Below are 20,487 nucleotides of genomic sequence, written 5' to 3' on the forward strand. Positions count from 1 at the left end.
TTCCCAAAGCGCCGTAGCCCAGGTGCGTGCCTCACCTCGAAGCAAATTAATGACATAAGCCACCCGGCTGGAGTCTGACGCGTACATGACGGGACGTTGTGCGAAGATGAGCAAGCACTGCATTAAGAAGTCCGCGCACGTCTCAACATAACCTCTGTACGGCTCCGGGGGGCTAATGTATGCTTCTAGGGACGGGGGGGGGGGTTCGTTGAACGACCACTGGAGGGTCTCTGTTCAGCAACAGGTCCGCAGGAGGAGGAGCAGCAGCCGCACCCTGTGCACGCGCTTCCACCTGAGCGGTGAGAGCCTCCATCCTGCGATCGAGCAGTATGTTCTGCTCGGCCACCAAATCCAGCCGAGCAGTGAGGGTGGTTAATATTCGCTGCAACTCACCCAACCTTCCTCCTGCTGGAGCCTGTGCACCTTGCGTCTCCATTGATTGTTCAACAGATGGTATGTGCCCCTTGGAATCCATGACGCTGGCCGAGTTATCCTGTTGGGGAAGTGTAAGACACGGACCCACACAGGGGGCATAAATGAACGGACAATAGAGATGCCAATGAATACAATTTAATATTGCAAAAATGTGCACTACAGGTCAAATACTGCTTTAGTCTGTCAATCAAAAGTTCCACAAGAAGGTGACGTGTGGGCAGGCCCGAGGATAGGAGACGCCTTATCCAGAGAAGAGCCGGGACCCACAAGGTTCCACCGCCAACGGAGACCTGCAACACACCGAGTCCCCAGGTGGCCACTGCTCCCAGCTGTCAGATCTGGTACTGCTGGCAGGAAAAACAAACAGGTTACGGTGGGTGTGTGTACACCCAGCAACAGTCAGCAAAAATCACAGTTCCTTCCTGAGGGAAAAAATCCACCACTCCCATAAAACAGGAACACTGAGAACGTGCAGTACCAACAGTATACTTAGCGATAAGGAAAGTGAGGAGTGGGAACGCCAACTCCTTCCAGCTTCCACAAACCCAGCTCCGAGCTGCGAGTATACCAAAGGTTACGACTGCAAAAATCAGTAGCAATTAATGTGCGTATGGCACAAAACGGCTGAGTTGGTTTACCTGTGTGGTAAGCTGATAACTCGGCAGGGTTCTGATGATTCTCCCAGGCTTTTATTGTGGTGATGGTGATGATGATGATGACTGACAGCTGTCAGTCTCTCCTCTTCGGGCAGCCCACACAACAGACACCCTCTCTACTTTTAAGATTAGGCTTAAAACTTTCCTTTTTGCTAAAGCTTATAGTTAGGGCTGGATCAGGTGACCCTGAACCAACCCTTAGTTATGCTGCTATAGACTTAGACTGCTGGGGGGTTCCCATGATGCACTGAGTGTTTCTTTCTCTTTTGCTCTGTATGCACCACTCTGCATTTAATCATTAGTGATTGATCTCTGCTCCCCTCCACAGCATGTCTTTTTCCTGGTTCTCTCCCTCAGTCCCAACCAGTCCCAGCAGAAGACTGCCCCTCCCTGAGCCTGGTTCTGCTGGAGGTTTCTTCCTGTTAAAAGGGAGTTTTTCCTTCCCACTGTCACCAAGTGCTTGCTCACAGGGGGTCGTTTTGACCGTTGGGGTTTTACATAATTATTGTATGGCTTTTGCCTTACAATATAAAGCGCCTTGGGGCAACTGTTTGTTGTGATTTGGCGCTATATAAATAAAATTGATTTGATTTGATTTGACCAGTTTGGATTTATGTCTCATGTCTGTCGTCAGAAGAATTTAGGCCCTGTGAGATGAGATGTACTTTATTGATCTCACAGTGGAGAAATTATGTTTACAGTTACCTCAGACAGCAATTAGTCCACAATTATTACTTGTTTACCGTAATAATGGCACACATCAGAATTAAAGACATACACATTTGACATTGTTTATGTGCACTAAGTTTGAAGAAGTCTGTTATCCGAATTGAGGCAAGTGGGTGAAGGTCACGCAGCAACCCTGAGATGCGCCGCCATGTGGCTGTAGAGCGTTTGCTTGTTTGATTTTTAGCTAAAAGCTCTGAGAGTGAGCCAACAAATTCATCATCGCAGCAGTTCCAGTGTTTTCAGTGGGGGGGGGGAACTTGTGATTTGTTCCTCCTCAGTGTCCGTCCAATCTGCTATCACAGATGAGTTTTGTGTATCTGAGTGGCACAGCAATTATAAACCTTTTCTCCTGTTTTCCTGAAAAGGCACTGGAGTGACGTCACGGTGCCTCTGAAAAGTTCAGGGATTTTTCAACTTAAAAGTACTGTCTGAAAAAGGCCGTCCACTTAAAAAAAAAAAAACCTGGGTGCAGAGGGTGTTTTTGGGCTGCGTGTGGCTGCAGACGCCCTGTTCTCATTTTGAGTGATAAAAAAAAGAAAAAAGTGGACGTGGCGTCTTACTTTCAGAACTGTGCTTCCTGATGTCGCTGTCCATCTTTCATCAAAGGTCTGAATCATGAAGCTGTGTTTGTCTCACAGTTTATTGATGATCAGGACGAGCGGTCCAGTGTCGATGAAATCGTCTTTACCCTAAAGTGTTTTTTTGTTTTTGGTCCTTTGATGAGGAGGTCAAAGGTTTTAAGGTTAAATAAATGTGGTAAATGTTTTTCGTGATTGTGATGTTGATTTAGGTGACAGCGGCGTCAGACCGCCAGCAGAGACCTACATCCTGCTTTACCAGGTCAGTGGTGAATCCAGATCAACAGTCCTCAAAGCTCTGCAGAATCCAGATGCTGATCCTGATCCCCGTCTGTGTGTTCAGAGTTCCCCGCCGGACTCGGAGTCTGTGCTAACAGTACCTTGATGTCCATGTAGCTGCTGCTAACAGCACAGCTGGTTTATCTCTATGGATAAATAGTGGCTCATTTTAGCTTCAGGACAAGGAGTCTTTAACCTGCTGATGTATTTATTTTTTGTAGGTGTGAATAAAAGCAGCTCCACTGAAGCACCAGATGAAACTGTGACTGGAACCATCAGGAACTGTTCCTCTGCCCCCCTAACTTTGACGTTCCTGACCATAACTATGTTGGACTGCTGCTGCCCCCGGCGGACTCTGGCACAGCGCCGTCACCCTGAACAGGACCTGTCACAGTGGAAGGTTGAAAAAGGACCCAATCCCAGCGTCAGTTGAGGCGACAGGAAGTTACCATAAATGTGGCTCTCTGCAGGAAGTTGTTTCAGAGGGGCTGAAGGACCACGATAAGAAGGCTCACCCTGTGTGTTCACTGTGCGGCGCGGGTCCTCAGTGGCGTCCTGAAGCTTCGTGGTTTCTGGTTTATTCTGGGCTTATTCTGGGCTTCTGGTTTATTCTTCTCTACAAGAGTCAAGACAGAAGTCAGACTACCAGACCAAGAATTTTAGCTGAGGAAGCTTCTGCGATTTGAAGCGAAACGTCCTCACGTCAAGCAACTCAGTCCAGTCGAAGATTCAAGCTTCTCTACTATGCAGATCCACCTCAGATTTGTGCAAACAAGGGGACACATTGGATACAGGTCCATCTGTCGATATCGATTAAAAATGGCCCAGATTCCTGACATCTCATTATTAAACCCTGCTGATGAAGAAATGTAAATGAGGTTTGATGTTTTACTGTTTAAACCTGAACTTTATTAGAAATAACTACAAATAAACAACCAACATAGGTCACGCTGCCTTTGTTCTGATTTGCAGGCATCGTATGACATCACAGCATTTGCATAAAAGACACTTCTGGTCTATTTTAGTCGGCATGGTGACCACTTGTGTTTTGTCGCTGTAAAACTGTCACTCTGGTTAAAAATGAATGGGTGAGGGTGTCCCAGCCATGCTTTGTAAACAGTGCAGTCAGTGCACGCCCTGCTGGACGATCTATGCAATAACACCGCTTCATATGAGCCGATATTACTGTCTCATGATAAATCGGTCAGGCTCTAATTACAACTGTGCACACTCATCCTAGTGGATTCCTTTCTGCTGTTGATGAGAAACAGACCAGGAGTGTGTTTTCTGAGTGTATCTCAAAAGATCCAAGATCGACTGGGTGATCCAGGATCTACTAATCCTGTTCACACCAATTTGGTAAATTCCACTGTTTGAACTCAAGCGAGGCTTTGATTTGAGAAGCTGGAGAAGATCATCAGAGAGGATTTTGTGCACTGATGGTCATTGATTGTTTTATGTAAATCGACTGTTCTCTACACACAGCAGGGGGTGCTAATGTTCACACCGGCTTTGCAGCGGCTTCTGTTAGAGGAGTGTGAAAAATTTCATGAACTAAAGTGCCCAAAAATGAAATACATCAATAATAATAAAAATAAAATGAGCCCTCCGTATATATTGGCCTGGAAAATTAAACTAACAGACAATATAATGTCCTCTGTAGTTTAACTGTCAGCTGACTTAATCAATCAATCAATCAATCAACTTTTTTCTTATATAGCGCCAAATCACAACAAACAGTTGCCCCAAGGCGCTCCATATTGTAAGGCAAGGCCATACAATAATTATGAAAAACCCCAACGGTCAAAACGACCCCCTATGAGCAAGCACTTGGCCACAGTGGGAAGGAAAAAACTCCCTTTTAACAGGAAGAAACCTCCAGCAGAACCAGGCTCAGGGAGGGGCAGTCTTCTGCTGGGACTGGTTGGGGCTGAGGGAGAGAACCAGGAAAAAGACATGCTGTGGAGGGGAGCAGAGATCAATCACTAATGATTAAATGCAGAGTGATGCATACGGAGCAAAAAGAGAAAGAAACAGTGCATCATGGGAACCCCCCCCACAGTCTACGTCTAAAGCAACATAACCAAGGGATGGTCCAGGGTCACCCGATCCAGCCCTAACTATAAGCCTTAGCGAAAAGGAAAGTTTTAAGCCTAATCTTAAAAGTAGAGAGGGTATCTGTCTCCCTGATCTGAATTGGGAGCTGGTTCCACAGGAGAGGAGTCTGAAAGCTGAAGGCTCTGCCTCCCATTCTACTCTTACAAACCCTAGGAACTACAAGTAAGCCCGCAGTCTGAGAGCGAAGCGCTCTAATGGGGTAATATGGTACTACGAGGTCCCTAAGATAAGATGGGACCTGATTATTCAAAACCTTATAAGTAAGAAGAAGAATTTTAAATTCTATTCTAGAATTAACAGGAAGCCAATGAAGAGAGGTCAACATGGGTGAGATATGCTCTCTCCTGCTAGTCCCCGTCAGTACTCTAGCTGCAGCATTCTGAACCAACTGAAGGCTTTTTAGGGAACTTTTAGGACAACCTGATAATAATGAATTACAATAGTCCAGCCTAGAGGAAATAAATGCATGAATTAGTTTTTCAGCATCACTCTGAGACAAGACCTTTCTGATTTTAGAGATATTGCGTAAATGCAAAAAGGCAGTCCTACATATTTGTTTAATATGCGCTTTGAATGACATATCCTGATCAAAAATGACTCCAAGATTTCTCACAGTATTACTAGAGGTCAGGGTAATGCCATCCAGAGTAACGATCTGGTTAGACACCATGCTTCTAAGATTTGTGGGGCCAAGTACAATAACTTCAGTTTTATCTGAGTTTAAAAGCAGGAAATTAGAGGTCATCCATGTCTTTATGTCTGTAAGACAATCCTGCAGTTTAGCTAATTGGTGTGTATCCTCTGGCTTCATGGATAGATAAAGCTGGGTATCATCTGCGTAACAATGAAAATTTAAGCAATACCGTCTAATAATACTGCCTAAGGGAAGCATGTATAAAGTGAATAAAATTGGTCCTAGCACAGAACCTTGTGGAACTCCATAATTAACTTTAGTCTGTGAAGAAGATTCCCCATTTACATGAACAAACTGTAATCTATTAGACAAATATGATTCAAACCACCGCAGCGCAGTGCCTTTAATACCTATGACATGCTCTAATCTCTGTAATAAAATTTTATGGTCAACAGTATCAAAAGCAGCACTGAGGTCCAACAGAACAAGCACAGAGATAAGTCCACTGTCCGAAGCCATAAGAAGATCATTTGTAACCTTCACTAATGCTGTTTCTGTACTATGATGAATTCTAAAACCTGACTGAAACTCTTCAAATAGACCATTCCTCTGCAGGTGATCAGTTAGCTGTTTTACAACTACCCTCTCAAGAATCTTTGAGAGAAAAGGAAGGTTGGAGATTGGCCTATAATTAGCTAAGATAGCTGGGTCGAGTGATGGCTTTTTAAGTAATGGTTTAATTACTGCCACCTTAAAGGCCTGTGGTACATAACCAACTAACAAAGATAGATTGATCATATTTAAGATTGAAGCATTAAATAATGGTAGGACTTCCTTGAGCAGCCTGGCAGGAATGGGGTCTAATAAACATGTTGATGGTTTGGATGAAGTAACTAATGAAAATAACTCAGACAGAACAATCGGAGAGAAAGAGTCTAACCAAATACCGGCATCACTGAAAGCAGCCAAAGATAACGATACATCTTTGGGATGGTTATGAGTAATTTTTTCTCTAATAGTCAAAATTTTGTTAGCAAAGAAAGTCATGAAGTCATTACTAGTTAAAGTTAATGGAATACTCAGCTCAATAGAGCTCTGACTCTTTGTCAGCCTGGCTACAGTGCTGAAAAGAAACCTGGGGTTGTTCTTATTTTCTTCAATTAGTGATGAGTAGAAAGATGTCCTAGCTTTACGGAGGGCTTTTTTATAGAGCAACAAACTCTTTTTCCAGGCTAAGTGAAGATCTTCTAAATTAGTGAGACGCCATTTCCTCTCCAACTTACGGGTTATCTGCTTTAAGCTACGAGTTTGTGAGTTATACCACGGAGTCAGACACTTCTGATTTAAAGCTGTCTTTTTCAGAGTAGCTACAGCATCCAAAGCTGTCTTCAATGAGGATGTAAAACTATTGACGAGATACTCTAACTCCCTTACAGAGTTTAGGTAGCTACTCTGCTCTGTGTTGGTATATGACATTAGAGAACATAAAGAAGGAATCATATCCTTAAACCTAGTTACAGCGCTTTCTGAAAGACTTCTAGTGTAATGAAACTTATTCCCCACTGCAGGGTAGTCCATCAGGGTAAATGTAAATGTTATTAAAAAATGATCAGACAGAAGGGAGTTTTCAGGGAATACTGTTAAGTCTTCTATTTCCATACCATAAGTCAGAACAAGATCTAAAATATGATTAAAGTGGTGGGTGGACTCATTTACTTTTTGAGCAAAGCCAATAGAGTCTAATAATAGATTAAATGCAGTGTTGAGGCTGTCATTCTCAGCATCTGTGTGGATGTTAAAATCGCCCACTATAATTATCTTATCTGAGCTAAGCACTAAGTCAGACAAAAGGTCTGAAAATTCACAGAGAAACTCACAGTAACGACCAGGTGGACGATAGATAATAGCAAATAAAACTGGTTTTTGGGACTTCCAATTTGGATGGACAAGACTAAGAGACAAGCTTTCAAATGAATTAAAGCTCTGTCTGGGTTTTTGATTAATTAATAAGATGGAATGGAAGATTGCTGCTAATCCTCCGCCTCGGCCCGTGCTACGAGCATTCTGACAGTTAGTGTGACTCGGGGGTGTTGACTCATTTAAACTAACATATTCATCCTGCTGTAACCAGGTTTCTGTTAGGCAGAATAAATCAATACGTTGATCAATTATTATATCATTTACCAACAGGGACTTAGAAGAGAGAGACCTAATGTTTAATAGACCACATTTAACTGTTTTAGTCTGTGGTGCAGTTGAAGGTGCTATATTATTTTTTCTTTTTGAATTTTTATGCTTAAATAGATTTTTGCTAGTTATTGGTGGTCTGGGAGCAGGCACCGTCTCTACGGGGATGGGGTAATGAGGGGATGGCAGGGGGAGAGAAGCTGCAGAGAGGTGTATAAGACCACAACTCTGCCTCCTGGTCCCAACGCTGGACAGTCACAGTTTGGAGGATCCAAAAAAATTGGCCAGATTTCTAGAAATGAGAGCTGCTCCATCTAAAGTGGGATGGATGACGTCTCTCCTAACAAGACCAGGTTTTCCCCAGAAGCTTTGCCAATTATCTATGAAGCCCACCTCATTTTTGGACACCACTCAGACAGCCAGCAATTCAAGGAGAACATGCGGCTAAACATGTCACTCCCGGTCCGATTGGGGAGGGGCCCAGAGAAAACTACAGAGTCCGACATTGTTTTTGCAAAGTTACACACCGATTTAATGTTAATTTTAGTGACCTCCGATTGGCATAACCGAGTGTCATTACTGCCGACGTGAATTACAATCTTACCAAATTTACGCTTAGCCTTAGCCAGCAATTTCAAATGTCCTTCGATGTCGCCTGCTCTGGCCCCCGGAAGACAATTGACAATGGTTGCTGGTGTCGCTAACTTCACATTTCTCAAAACAGAGTCGCCAATAACCAGAGTTTGATCCTCGGCGAGTGTATCGTCGAGTGGGGAAAAACGGTTAGAGATGTGAACGGGTTGACGGTGTACACGGGGCTTCTGTTTAGGGCTACGCTTCCTCCTCACAGTCACCCAGTCAGCCTGCTTTCCCGACTGCACGGGATCTGCCAGGGGGTAACTAAAGGCGGCTAAGCTACCTTGGTCCGCACCGACTACAGGGGCCTGGCTAGCTGTAGAATTTTCCACGGTGCGGAGCCGAGCCTCCAATTCGCCCAGCCTGGCCCCCAAAGCTACGAATAAGCTACACTTATTACAAGTACCGTTACTGCTAAAGGAGGCCGAGGAATAACTAAACATTTCACACCCAGAGCAGAAAAGTGTGGGAGAGACAGGAGAAGCCGCCATGCTAAATCGGCTAAGAGCTAGTAGCTGCGCTAAGCCAACGGATTCCTAAAAACACACAAAGTGAATAATGTGCAAATAATTTAGAGGTGATTCAGCAGAAGGAGTGCCCCAATCAAGGCACCAACAGGCCATGAAGCAGCACAGGCAACGCACGACAACAGCGAACGCACGACAACGGTGCTAAAATAAAATAAAAATAAAAAAAATAAAAAATAAAAACGAAAGCGTTGGCAAGTTAACTAGCTTGCTAACGCTTTCTAATGAAAGTTAGCTGATAAAAGTGCTCCGTCGCGATGTTTCGACCGTTAGAGGTCTTCCTTAGGCGTTGGAGCACGGTGAAAAAGTTAAAAAAAGTAAAAAGGTAAAAAAGTAAAAAAGTCTTGAAAAAGACTGTTAGTTCAAGTCCAAAGCAGCAGGTAGCAGTCTCTGTGTAAACAGCCCCAACAGAGAGCCAAAATTCTGATGCAATCTCACTCCGAAGACCAAGTCTGTATTGGAAGGGCACCAATCTACTGGAGGAATTGGCACGATCACCAATGATGATGTCTTCAACACAAACATCCTCACCAACGTCTACAGTTCTGTACTTTTTCTCAGGTCAAAGGTCAGGTTATTATCATGATTTGCTGTGATGTGCAGCCTGTGTGATTCTGGCTGTTATTTATTAGTCTTTCTGATGTTATGAACTGGAGCCCGTGTTGTTTTTGTCAGGCCTTTAGACTTTGGATCCACATAGCTGCTGGTTTTAAAACCAGACGGTGTTCCTTTGACAGCCGTCACCAGGTTTCTGTGTTTTTGGAGCTTCTTAAAACTAACAGTGTTTTTTATCAGATGTTTTCATCTGTGCAGCTCCAAAATAATCTCACATAATCTCACGTCTGGTCTTTAATCCAGCAGCTCGCATGTTAAAACATGTCCTGTTTTTATGCAGAACAAAGGTCAAATTAACAGCCTTTAATCCCACGTTTTGTGTTTGCAGAATAGAATTAACGTCGAGCTGTGATTGGTGGGAGGTGAAATATCAGACGTGCTAATCTGGTCCAAACATTGTTCTTGTCTTTGTTAAATTGAGGTTGATAAAGCTCCGACTGCAGACTGGTCGCCTTCACAGCTGGAATCAGTTTTTATGTTGCAGGTCCTGGATCCTGAAAACACTGGATCGATCACTGCTGTTTGACTTCCACACGCAACGTCTGTTCAAGAAAAAAGAAAGCTGGAGCTCCGTGAGCTGGTTATTGGTTGGACGAGAGCTTCTTACGTATTCTATCCTGAGCTAGATCTCCCAGGATCTTCAGCAGATTTCACATTGCGATGTTGGGAACACACGTGTCTGAAGGTGGCGCTCTAAGTGCCATTCCAGTTGGACATTTATTTGATAACATGAAGCATTAACATAGAACTGTTTACCAAAGCTGCATTCAGAAAAGAGTTTGTTTGTTGTTTTGGTTGAAGCTGAAACTCCATCAATACAAAAATAAACTTTTGATCTTACACAACTTCTTTATCACGTTATCACAGAAAAATGGAGAGTTGTGGTTTGTTAAAAGTTTCTAAATAGTCAATGAATCAGTATAGTGCAGCAGATAAGAGAATATTTACAGAGGAATCCTGCAAATGGTGATAGAAGCATCAAATTCAGCACAAATACACCTCAAACATGAACTCTTTTGAAAACTGACCACTTGAATTTTCAATAGGCAGTCAGGTAGGGGTCAGATGAAGAACTACACAGGGGTCAAAGTTAAAAGATGCTCCAATCATATTGAAAACTGCACCATATTATTTGTCTGATCACAAAGGTTCCAAAATTGTATAGTATAGTAGATATAGTATATAGACGCTGTCATCTACCTGCTGCAGCGAGTGCTCACCCACCTGGAGACTGGCGGGGGCGCTGTCAGAGTCATGTTCTTTGATTTCTCCAGCGCTTTTAACACTATCTGCTGCTATGGGAGAAGCTGGAGGACACAGGTGTGGATGGACATCTTGCCACCTGGACCATGGACTACCTCACTGACTGCCTGCAGTACGTGCAACTGCGCGGCTGTTAGTCTGAGGTGGCAAGGTGCAGCACCGGGGCACCCCAGGGCACTGTCCTCTCACCTTTCCTCTTCACCCTCTACACCTCGGGCTTCACCTACAACAAGAAAATTCAATGATTTTCACTCTTTCTTCAGTTCAGTTCGTTCATTCGAGATTAAAATATGAACAGTTACACTGAAAAAAGTGAAACACGGTGCACTTCATTCAAAGTACTTATTTACATTGGTCTAATGGGAAATTGTGGTTTCCAGTTTAAATCTGCTGGAATCACTTTAGAAAATCATAAATATACATTGTGAGAAACTAAAAAAATTAGCTGTAACAAATTACATCAATTTTTTTAAGTTGATCCAAAGTAGCATTTTTTTCAGTGTATAAACTGTTCACTCTTGTACTTGTCTGTGATTTTTTCTGTTTTAAATAAAAGATAAGCAGACAAATGTGATGTGGCTGATGGTTGTTTTGGTTTACAAGAAATAAAATTCAGCTTTTACACCGTAAAAAAAATCTGGTTGTTTTTACAGAATAAATTCTGTCAGCTGTGGTTTCCAGGGGAATTCTGTCAAAAGGGGATACAAATTCTGGCAGGCTGCCAGAAGATGTGTCCGCTATGCAACTCTCCTAAATAAAGATAAAACTTCCTGAAATTTACTGTAGTGATTGTGGATGAGCTAAGGTATACGAGGGCTGTCAATAAAGTAACGGTCCTTTTTATTTTTTTCAAAAACTATATGGATTTCATTCATATGTTTTTACGTCAGACATGCTTGAACCCTCGTGCGCATGCGTGAGTTTTTCCACGCCTGTCGGTGACGTCATTCGCCTGTGAGCACTCCTTGTGGGAGGAGTTGTCTAGCCCCTCGTCGGAATTCCTTTGTCTGAGAAGTTGCTGAGAGACTGGCGCTTTGTTTGATCAAGATTTTTTCTAAACCTGTGAGACACATCGAAGTGGACACGGTTCGAAAAATTAAGCTGGTTTTCAGTGAAAATTTTAACGGCTGATGAGAGATTTTGAGGTGATACTGTCGCTTTAAGGACTTCCCACGGTGCGAGACATCGCACAGCGCTCTCAGCCGCCGTCGTCAGCCTGTTTCAAGCTGAAAACCTCCACATTTCAGGCTCTATTGATCCAGGACGTCATGAGAGAACAGAGAAGTTTCAGAAGAAGTCGGTTTCAGCATTTTATCCGGATATTCCACTGTTAAAGGAGATTTTTTTAATGAAAGACGTGCGGACGTGTCGACGCGGTGCGGCGGCACAGGAAAAACACCTCCGTGTTGATAACCATTTGTAAAATCCAGGTGGCTTTTGATGGCTTTCAGTGGAGTGAGTATATGAGAAATTGTTTAACAGCAGGACATGTTCCAACTTGTCCTTAAGGCTTCCAACAGAGGTGTTTTTCCTGTGGCGGAGCGTCGCAGCGGCTGTGAGCCGACGCGCGGACCCGTATGTACATATATATATATATATATATATATATATATATATATATATATATATATAATTTCTACCTCATTTTCCTATTTTATTGTATTGTTACAAGTATTATTATTATTATTATTATTATTATTGCTTATCCTTGCACACACTGTTTGATGAACATTTTCCTCTACTTGCACCCACCTTGTGTTTTTTAAGAGCTGACGTAACAGGTGAATTTCTCCACTGTGAGATCAATAAAGTCTTATCTTATCTTATCTTATCTTATCTTAGTTTGGACAATCTGACTGAATGTTATGGAGTTATGGGGTAAAAGCAGCAAGAACGGTGACAAAGGTCAGTTTCAGTTTGTACAGGGGTCAAAAGTTAAAGTTGCTCGAATTTTGGCAAAAAAATGATGCAAATTACTGGTTGAGCTAACAGGGTTTTAAAAAGGAACAGTTTGCACCACGTGTCACACTTACTTATCACGTTACGGGGTAACATGTCACATGTCATAGAATCCAGTGGACATTGACCTTGTTTGACCTTTACTTTGGAGACCAAACATTCAACACAGTGAAAACTATTCCATTTATTAATCCTATTAGCTCAACCAATAATTGCACCACGTCTGACCAAAATTAGAGCAACTTTAACTTTTGACCCCTGTACAAACTGAAATTGACCTTTGTCACCATTCTTGCTGTTTTGACCTCATAACTCTACAACATTCAGTCCCAGATTGTCCAAACTTTACCTTTGTGGACTCTTTATGATTAGACAGATAATGTGACATACATTTAAATATGATTGGAGCATTTTTAAATTCTGACCTCTGTGTAATTGCTCAGTTGACCCCTGACCTGGCTACAGCTGCCACCCTGGATGGCCATCATACAGCTTGTGCAGGTCATGGCCAACTGAGGCTGGGCTGTCAGTTGTTTTGTCTCTTTACCAGAAACCCACCTGGCTCATGCACAAAAATGTTTTCTTCAGTTATATCATCGTAGTTGTGATTTATTTTGATTACATTTGTGCACAGATGATTATTCAAATGAAACCAGCTTCACTACTTCAAATGATCCAAAGCTTCATTAGAATTAAAGTATAAACTAATCATAGAAAACACGATCAGCTGATGAATTGATCATGAAAATAATCATCTGCATCTTTAGATTTAGTCTTTGTTCAGGATTTATTTTGAATGTGAATATTTTTAATGTTGACATTCACTCCGTTTGTGTACAAAACGTCTTGTAAAGCATATGAAACATTTGATTCCTTAAAGTTGTTTATTTTTTTAAGTGTCTTCAGTCAGGGAGGTGTTCTGGCTCCGCCCCCGTTGGGCTGGATTGTGACATCATTGGATTTCTCTGTCAAGATCCACTTATCTCTGATTGGCTTATCTGGCCAAAGAACGTCTCTGGGTCTTCGGCTTCACGTGGACGCTGGTCCGAGGTGTGAGCAGCACAGGAGAACAAAGTCCACGTCTTCAGGGTCCTGGTGCTTTTCAAGCACCGTATAATTATGACCTTTATTTCCCTGCGGGAGTCTGAAGGGGAAGACTCTGTTGTTAAGTGTGTGTGTGTGCGCGCACGCTCCGCCGAATAAATTAACTGATTCATTCATTCATTCAAGGCATCAATGAAGTTCCATCTAATCTAATCTAAGAACTGCACTTGGTCCCAGGTCTCCGTGGAGGATCTTTGGGTCCCGCTGGACTGACTGAACGGTTACTTAGTGAGACTCGGATGAGGAGGATCACTGACACTGTGGAAGAACATCAGACACCACATTGAGTCCACGTGGGGAGTTTCTCTGGACACGCCCACGTCTCGCCTTGTTACTGTGGAGACGCGGGGGTGGAGCAGTTGTCTGTCTGGGTGGTACCGTGGAGGACCTGGTGCGGGTCCGTGGTGTGGTGGGACCATCATGTGCTCCCCGTCCTGACCTGGTGTCAGCATTTAGATTCAGGTTTGGATTCAAGATTCCGGTGTATTTGATTCTTTCTGTTGGTGAAGGTTTGGAGTTTCGTGTGATTCGTTGCACTTTTTTAATTCTGCATTAAAATTCCTCCATCCAACACCAGGGGAGGGGGCGGAGCGCAGGAGGAGGGAGGGCGGGGCGGAGGAAGAGGGAGGGCGAGTCTGGAGGGCGGGGCGGAGGAGGATGGAGGGCGGGGCGGAGGATGGAGGGAGGGTGAGATTGGGGGCGGGGCTGAGGATGGAGGGAGGGTGAGATTGGGGGCGGGACGGAGGATGGAGGGAGGGAGGGTGAGATTGGGGGCGGGACGGAGGATGGAGGGAGGGAGGGGGAGATTGGGGGCGGGACGGAGGATGGAGGGAGGGAGGGTGAGATTGGGGGCGGGACGGAGGATGGAGGGAGGGAGGGTGAGATTGGGGGCGGGGCTGAGGATGGAGGGAGGGTGAGATTGGGGGCGGGGCTGAGGATGGAGGGAGGGTGAGATTGGGGGCGGGGCTGAGGATGGAGGGAGGGTGAGATTGGGGGCGGGGCTGAGGATGGAGGGTGCAGAACTTGGTGATGTGGGACTTGTGGGTCTCGCTGATCCAACATGGCCGCTCAGAACAGCAGCACGACATTCAGCAGAGGAACCAAAATCTTCAGGACTCTTCTTAGCTGCTGGTCCCCTCCGGGACCGGTTCAGATCAGGACCGAGGCGGTCCGAAGATGCCTGTCCGTGACTCCTCCGAGCGGAACCTGGAGCACCGCTCTGTCCCGTCTGTCCTACCCGGATCTGTACCGGCTCTCGGTCACGAATCCGGATCAGTTCTGGGGCTCCGTCGCTGCTGACAGGCTGCGCTGGGTGGAACCGTTCCGTCAGGTCCGGGACTGCGAACTGAGCAGCGGCCGGATCCGCTGGTTCCTGGGAGGGAAACTCAACGTCTCCGGTAAGAGTTCAAGGTTCTGAGGGAGTGTGCAGAATCCCGAACTGTGTCAGACTGAAGTCCCGCCGGGTTCTGCAGGAATCCGCTTAAAGCGCGCAGAGCTGTAGGGGAGACCGGGAGCGAAGTAACAGCCGAGCGGGCGCCGACAGCACACGTGTCAGTCATCTCATAGTGTCACCGTAACCCAAACATTAGGGGGGATTTCAGCACAAAGACAACAAACAAAACAAAACCCGCAGCAAAGACAGAATAACTGGCTCCCACAGATGTAAGACAGGCTGGTTCCCGCCTCCTTCTTTTCTATTGTGCGCATTTTTATGCACACAGGTGAACCCCATTAACTTGTGTGAGTTGGGGTCCACAAAATCAGACTGTGAGTTACCTGAAACTGCCAGTTAATCAGGTTGACCACTAAAACTTAACATCAAATATACAGGAGTCTAAATTTTCAGGGTCCACAAGTCGACTGTGAGTTACTCTCAAACGTGAGTTAAAATTCTATTCAAAAATAGTTTTCAACTCAGTTAAGGCTTTTGTCACTAACATGTAAAATTAAAGAACTGTGTCTGCTAAATAAATAAATCATGCCTGGAAGTGGAACCTTGCTGCTGTGTGCCCGCCTCCTTTTCCACGTGTGAGGAGGAGGCGGAGACCAGCCAGACAGTAAACCTTCAATCAATCAATCAATTTTTTTTATATAGCGCCAAATCACAACAAACAGTTGCCCCAAGGCGCTTTATATTGTAAGGCAAGGCCATACAATAATTATGTAAAACCCCAACGGTCAAAACGACCCCCTGTGAGCAAGCACTTGGCTACAGTGGGAAGGAAAAACTCCCTTTTAACAGGAAGAAACCTCCAGCAGAACCAGGCTCAGGGAGGGGCAGTCTTCTGCTGGGACTGGTTGGGGCTGAGGGAGAGAACCAGGAAAAAGACATGCTGTGGAGGGGAGCAGAGATCAATCACTAATGATTAAATGCAGAGTGGTGCATACAGAGCAAAAAGAGAAAGAAACAGTGCATCATGGGAACCCCCCAGCAGTCTACGTCTATAGCAGCATAACTAAGGGATGGTTCAGGGTCACCTGATCCAGCCCTAACTATAAGCTTTAGCAAAAAGGAAAGTTTTAAGCCTAATCTTAAAAGTAGAGAGGGTGTCTGTCTCCCTGATCTGAATTGGGAGCTGGTTCCACAGGAGAGGAGCCTGAAAGCTGAAGGCTCTGCCTCCCATTCTACTCTTACAAACCCTAGGAACTACAAGTAAGCCTGCAGTCTGAGAGCGAAGCGCTCTATTGGGGTGATATGGTACTATGAGGTCCCTAAGATAAGATGGGACCTGATTATTCAAAACCTTATAAGTAAGAAGAAGAATTTTAAATTCTATTCTAGAATTAACAGGAAGCCAATGAAGAGAGGCCAATATGGGTGAAATATGCTCTCTCCTTCTAGTCCCCGTCAGTACTCTAGCTGCAGCATTTTGAATTAACTGAAGGCTTTTTAGGGAACTTTTAGGACAACCTGATAATAATGAATTACAATAGTCCAGCCTAGAGGAAATAAATGCATGAATTAGTTTTTCAGCATCACTCTGAGACAAGACCTTTCTGATTTTAGAGATATTGCGTAAATGCAAAAAAGCAGTCCTACATATTTGTTTAATATGCGCTTTGAATGACATATCCTGATCAAAAATGACTCCAAGATTTGTCACAGTATTACTAGAGGTCAGGGTAATGCCATCCAGAGTAAGGATCTGGTTGGACACCATGTTTCTAAGATTTGTGGGGCCAAGAACAATAACTTCAGTGGAATAATCCTTTAGTTATTTTTTTAAAGGGCTTCCTTTTCTTCTTTTTTAAGCTTTATGAGTTGTTTTAAAATAAACATTGATGATTAAAAATAAAAACATAATTTCCTGAAATTAATTTACTTTGATTTTTAAATGACTTCTTCTTTTAGTTGTTTAAAAATTGTTTGTTGCTCTGATTGGTTTTGTGAGCACCCAGAAGGTCAGAGGTCACTCTAAACCAGCAGCATGGGTCACAGCTCCACCCTGAGTCCACCCAGTTCTACTCAAAATACCAAATACTAACTATGCATCTACTACAGGGTCAGGTGACCGTAAGCCCCACCCCCTCGCCATGGGGCTCAGAGTGACTTTTTGCTGATAAGGTGGAGGTGTGGCTGTTTATGGTGGCGGTCACATGACTCTGTCTGTACCTGTTTTCACTGATCATTAACCTGCTGGATGCTGAAGGTGTTTATGTAAGCAGCGTGTGTGCACATGTGAACCACACACGGGCCTTTCCACATGAAAGTCAGAATGTCTTTTAACACTGCAGGGTGTAAACCAGAGGTCTGAAACAGACTCCAGAAAGGGCTGAGGGGGCGCAGGTTTTAGTCTAGCAGGTGATTTCACTGATTGGCATCACTTGGAGCAGATGGAATCAGTTCATCAGTGAAATCACCTGCTGGACTAGAACCTGTCCCCCTCCCGGTCTGTTCTGTAGGCCGTTTCAGACCTCTGGTGTAAACACAAAATGCTCCAGTGAGCTGTCACAGCGTGCCGTGTTTGAGTGTAAGTCCGTCCCTTTGGCTGCACCCTGGTTCTTTGCTACAGCACCCTTCCTGACATGGACGATGGGCAGGGGTGGGTTAGAACTGAAAACCTTCCCCACTGGAAACAAGTGCACTAAAGCACTAAATCAACAAAAATGAATTGAAAACTTTTACCGATTAAAAACACAGGTACTGAGTACAGAGTTACTGAGCGTTCTTCACCAGTCTGCAAACAGATTCCGGACTCCGGACTCTTGACTTGGTGGCGTGGACATCCCCTTTTTAGATTTCCTTGCACTGGGAGGCGTGTGTTTGAAGAACGATAACTTATCTCTGAAGTTTTAAGAAAAATATTTTGACTCATCACATCCTGTCATTGAAACAGCCTGTTTTCTTATTGCTGATGTGGATTTAAGGGGCGGGACACGGACCACTGACACACACCTGCTGTCCATTCGGCTGCTCCCATTTCGTGTTCAGGGTCGCGACAGCGGATACAGCCAGATCCACATTGGTAGTTGGCACAAGTTTTACGCCGGATGCCCTTCCTGACGCAACTCCAGTTTTACTTGGAGAAACACACACAGCCGCTGGTGTTCCAAAGAGGTCTCCCATCCAAGTACTAACCAGGTCCCGTTAATGAAACATGGTACTGTGTTGTACTCTCATTAGTCACAGTTTGAAAACATGTATAATATCATCAATATTACATATTTTAATGATTTTGCAATTATTTAATTACCTGAATGCTAGCCATATGCTGTTACGTAGGTGCTAGCATGATGTAAATAGTACTACTGCATTCCTCATCCTTGAATATGTAGGAATAGCCACTGAAATAATGAGCCTTGATGGTCTAGAGCCTGAGTAACGGATATAACAACCCACAGCAGCCATCTTGGAAAATGGCCGCCGCTGTGATGCCCCTATAGCCAAAAATGATCTGGTTGGTGTGCTCTAAGTGTGTGCCAAATTTCATGTTTTGATCGTCAAAGTCACGATTCACCTCAAATATTGTGCATATCTGCTCCACTAGCTCACCCTGATTTAAAAAAAAAAAAAAAAAAAATCCTGGGTTATTATAAGTAACAGTGAAGATCTTATGGGCAGCACGGTGGCTTAGTGGTTAGCACTGTTGCCTCATGGCGAGAAGGTCATGGGTTCAATTCCTGCCTGTGGCCTTTCTGTGTGGAGTTTGCATGTTCTTCCCGTGTTTGCGTGGGTTTCCTTCCACATCCAAAGACATGCGGGTTAGATGGACTGGTAGGTGTGGGTGTGACTGTGTTTGTTTGTCTGTGGCCCTGTGACAGACTGGCGTCCTGTCCTGGGTGGACCCCGCCCCGCGCTCTATGACTGCTGGGATAGGCTCCAGCCCCTCCCACGACCCTTGATTGGAGTAAGTGGTTGAACAGCTGAATTCCAAAATGGACAAAAGTCCTTTTTCCTCAGAATTCTACTTACAATATCCCACAATGACAACATGAATTTTTTTTTATTTTAAATTTGTCTAGCAGGGCTTTTTCCTGCTAGAGGTGTTGCCCCGCGACCCGATCCTGGATAAGCAGTTAAAAGTGTGTGTGTGTGTTTGTGTGTGTGCGTGTGTGTGTGTGTGTGTGTTTGTGTGTGTGCGTGTGTGTGTGTTGTTTTTGTGTTTTTTTTTTTTTGTTTTTTTTTTACATTTTTGCAAATTTATTAAAAATAAAATTCAAACTAATAAATCACATGTCCATAAGTATTCACAGTCTTTGCCATGAAGCTCAAAATTGAGCTCAGGTGCCTCCTGCTTCCACTGATCATCCTTGAGATGTTTCTTCAGCTTAATTGGAGTCCACCTGGAGTAAAATCAGTTGATTGGACATGATTTTGAAAGACACATGCCTGTCTCCATATAAGGTCCCACAGTGGACAGTCAGATCACAAACCAAGCATGAAGTCAAAGGAATTGTCTGTAGACCTCTGAGACAGGATTGTCTGGAGGCACAAATCTGCGGAAGGGTACAGAAATATTTGTGCTGCTTTGAAGATCCCAATGAGCACAGTGGCCTCCATCATCTGTAAATGGAAGAAGTTCAGATCCATCTGTTACAAAACCCCAGTATTGAACAAAGTGTGAATACTTATGTACACATCATTTCTTATTTTTTTTAATTTAGAAATTTGCAAACATTAAAATTTTTTTGCATGCTGTCATTATGGGGTGTTGTGTGTCAAAGTTTGAGGAAGCAAAATAAATTTAATCCATTTTGGAACATGCACTGTACTTAGTTTGGAACCGCCCCAGCCACACCTTCTATTCATTCTTTAATTCTGCAGTTCCATGTTTGACCACGTAGTAATGTCACTCGCTCACCGACGCACTCGTTCATACTCTCACTGACTCATCTCTGGTTCTGTTGTCCAAACCCAACACTTTCCGCTGCAGGGAACAAATGGACACATGAGGTGTTTGATCCGTCTTTGATGCTGCGTTAAATTACTCAGTGAGACTGACGTGAGGACAGACGGACCTTCAGCTACGACCCTGTGTCCACGTGGTTCTCTGGGCATGATCCAGCACACAGCGGTCTCAGTGAGGAGCACCCCAGAGGCTGGAGAAGGTCAAGGTCTCGGCCAAAAGTCATGTGGGTGAGGACACGCCCACCTGCACCCCCCTCCCCCAGTGCGATGGATGGGGTGCTGTTGTTGTCCTCGTGTCCGGTCTTGGTCTTGTCTCTGAATTAAAATCAGTTCTACTTGATTTTGACTTCGTCTCAGATGAGACAAAGTTTACACTTTAAAAATGAACAAATTAATGAGTTGACTCACTTTGTGCCAT

At 44.1% G+C, this 20,487-nt stretch overlaps 1 protein-coding gene across 1 annotated transcript in view; it reads left to right on the forward strand.

Moving 5' to 3' along the window:
• The first annotated feature begins 14,729 nt into the window (after positions 1 to 14,729).
• The window catches only part of LOC117523869 (acetyl-coenzyme A synthetase 2-like, mitochondrial), a 40,919-nt gene continuing 35,161 nt past the window's right edge, over positions 14,730 to 20,487 (forward strand). Inside the window, exon 1 of the mRNA XM_034185483.1 lies at positions 14,730 to 15,117. Within this exon, the coding sequence (XP_034041374.1) occupies positions 14,781 to 15,117 (337 nt within the window). The 5' untranslated portion in view covers positions 14,730 to 14,780. The remainder of the gene's footprint in view (positions 15,118 to 20,487) is intronic.

This window comes from Thalassophryne amazonica, chromosome 13 (genome assembly GCF_902500255.1).
Source record: "Thalassophryne amazonica chromosome 13, fThaAma1.1, whole genome shotgun sequence".
Taxonomy (NCBI): domain Eukaryota; kingdom Metazoa; phylum Chordata; class Actinopteri; order Batrachoidiformes; family Batrachoididae; genus Thalassophryne; species Thalassophryne amazonica.